This window comes from Convolutriloba macropyga, chromosome 9 (assembly GCF_964194025.1).
Source record: "Convolutriloba macropyga chromosome 9, txConMacr16.3, whole genome shotgun sequence".
Lineage (NCBI taxonomy): Eukaryota > Metazoa > Xenacoelomorpha > Acoela > Convolutidae > Convolutriloba > Convolutriloba macropyga.
In genome coordinates, this window is record NC_134476.1 from 35885724 (window position 1) to 35888223 (window position 2500).

The 2500-nt window shown below is 17.6% G+C and overlaps 2 protein-coding genes across 2 annotated transcripts in view; both read right to left on the minus strand.

The window, feature by feature from the left end:
- Positions 1-399, minus strand: part of LOC142345751 (uncharacterized) — a 42665-nt gene extending 42266 nt beyond the window's left edge. Inside the window, exon 1 of the mRNA XM_075398054.1 lies at positions 147-399. Within this exon, the coding sequence (XP_075254169.1) occupies positions 147-231 (85 nt within the window). The 5' untranslated portion in view covers positions 232-399. The remainder of the gene's footprint in view (positions 1-146) is intronic.
- Positions 1-2500, minus strand: part of LOC142345753 (potassium voltage-gated channel subfamily A member 1-like) — a 488213-nt gene that overhangs the window by 347402 nt on the left and 138311 nt on the right. The window lies entirely within an intron of this gene.

Below are 2500 nucleotides of genomic sequence, written 5' to 3' on the forward strand. Positions count from 1 at the left end.
GACCAATAAAAAAGGCTTTTGCTCTAATTTAGCAGGAAATTTGACTATGTAATTCCTGCCAATCAAGCCCATCACCACTAAAATTTTTAAGTCTTTTCGTATGTCGAGATCTAAACCTGTGCGGCCCAAGATTACGTCATACTCACCCCAAATAATTGTAATGAGAAGAGCAGAAATCGGAGATAAAACTGGGGACAAAATGGACGATGTACTGCCACTACATATTCGCATAGCTACCTCTCATCTGATTCGAATTGTCACCTCTTCAATTCTTTTCTTCTTTTTTCCTCCTAGCTTTGGAATAATGAAACTTGAATCTTCAAAACTCAATATACAATTGATAATACGATCAGTGCAGACAATGGCATTTAAAACTACTGAGCGCGTTTTGCACAATTTTTTTTTTACTAATACCTGAGCACTGTTGTCTATTTAAGCTATTTTTCTCAATATACAATCTACATGACTTCGTTAACACAAACTATTACTTTCAAAAACAGTCGTATCTCCAGTTTTACATCACTCTTAATGACGTATAATAAAAAGTCCAACAATGCTTTCTCACTTCAACTTTATTAACACATCAGTTGTTGATGTTAAACAAAAACACATGACGTCAGGAGTAAAGTGAACATAACAATCGGCTCGGTTTTTGTGATAAATTTTATACCAAACTCAGAGTTTAAACTTGGAAAATTAAAAACAATGTAAATTGAGAATTGTTTTTCTCACGCTCCGATAACTCTTGAGCAGTGCCTGTATGAACGAATTTGAAATCGCGAATTCAAAGAGAGTTTTTCTCAACAATAAGAAGAGGTTTTCGAGAGCCCGTGTTTGCTTGTGTCTTAATTGTGAACAAGAGTTCTCAAATAAAAGAGCAGCAAAGAAAACATGAAGGATGGTGACAAGATATGATCAACTTTTTAGACAAGCGGTGGGCCAAAGTTTAATTTTTTGAATTGGCGTGAAAAAAAACAATAGTGATGATAATAATAATAACAATATTAAAAATAATAATAATGATAATAATAATAATAATAATAATAATAATAATAAAAATAATAATAATAATAATAATAATAATGATAATAAGAATGATAATAATGATAATATAAATAATAATAATATTAAAAATAATCGATAGTACAAATGATAAAAAAATAATAATAACAATAATAATAATATTGAAAATAATAATAATGATAATATTATAAGAATAGTAATAATAACAACAATAGTAATAATAATAATAATAATAATAATAATAATAATAATAGTAAAAATAATAAAAAATACTAATAATAATAATAATAATAATAAAAATGATAATAATAATAATAATAATAATAATAATAATAATACTAAGAATAATAATAATAATAATAATAATAATAATAATAATAGTAATAATAATAATAAGAATGAAAATAATAATAATAGTAAAAAATAATAATAACAATAATAATACTACTAAAAATGATAATAATAATAATGTTAATAATAATAATAAAAAATAATAAAAAATACTAATAATAATAATAATAATAATAATAATAATGATAATAATAATAATAATAATAATAATAATAATAGTAATAATAATAATAATAATAATAATAATAATAATAATAATAATAAAAATGATAATAATAATAATAATAATAATAATAATAATAATAATAATACTAAGAATAATAATAATAATAATAATAATAATAATAATAATAATCGATAGTAAAAATAATAAAAACAATAATGATAGTAATAAGAAAAATAATAAAATTATTGATAATGATAATGATAATAATAATAAAAATAAAAGTAACAATAATAGAAATAATAAAAATATTAATAATAATAATAATAATATTAATAATAATAATAATAATAATAATAATAATAATAATAATAATAATAATAATAATAATAATAATAATAATAATAATAATAATAATAATAGTAATAATAAATAATAATAATAATATAAATCCATAGTAAAAATAATAATAATAATAATAATAATAATAATGATAAAAATAATAATAATAATGATGATGATGATAATAATAATAATAAAAATAATAATAATAATAATAATAATAATAATAATAATAATAATAAAAGTAATAACAATGATAATAATAATAATAATAAAAATAATGATAATTATTATTATAATAGTAATAATAATAATAGTAAGAATAATGATAATAATAATAATAATAATAATAATACTAACAATAATAATAATAATAATAATATTAATAATAATAATAATAATAATAATAATAATAATAATAATAATAATAATAATAATAATAATAATAATAATAATAATAATAATAATAATAATAATAATAATAATAATAATAATAATAATAATAATAATAATAATAATAATAATAATAATAATATTGGTAATAATAATAATAATAATGAATTCAACCAAACATAGTTACAACCAGCTTGGTAGTCTGCGTAATAATGCCCATTTAATGAG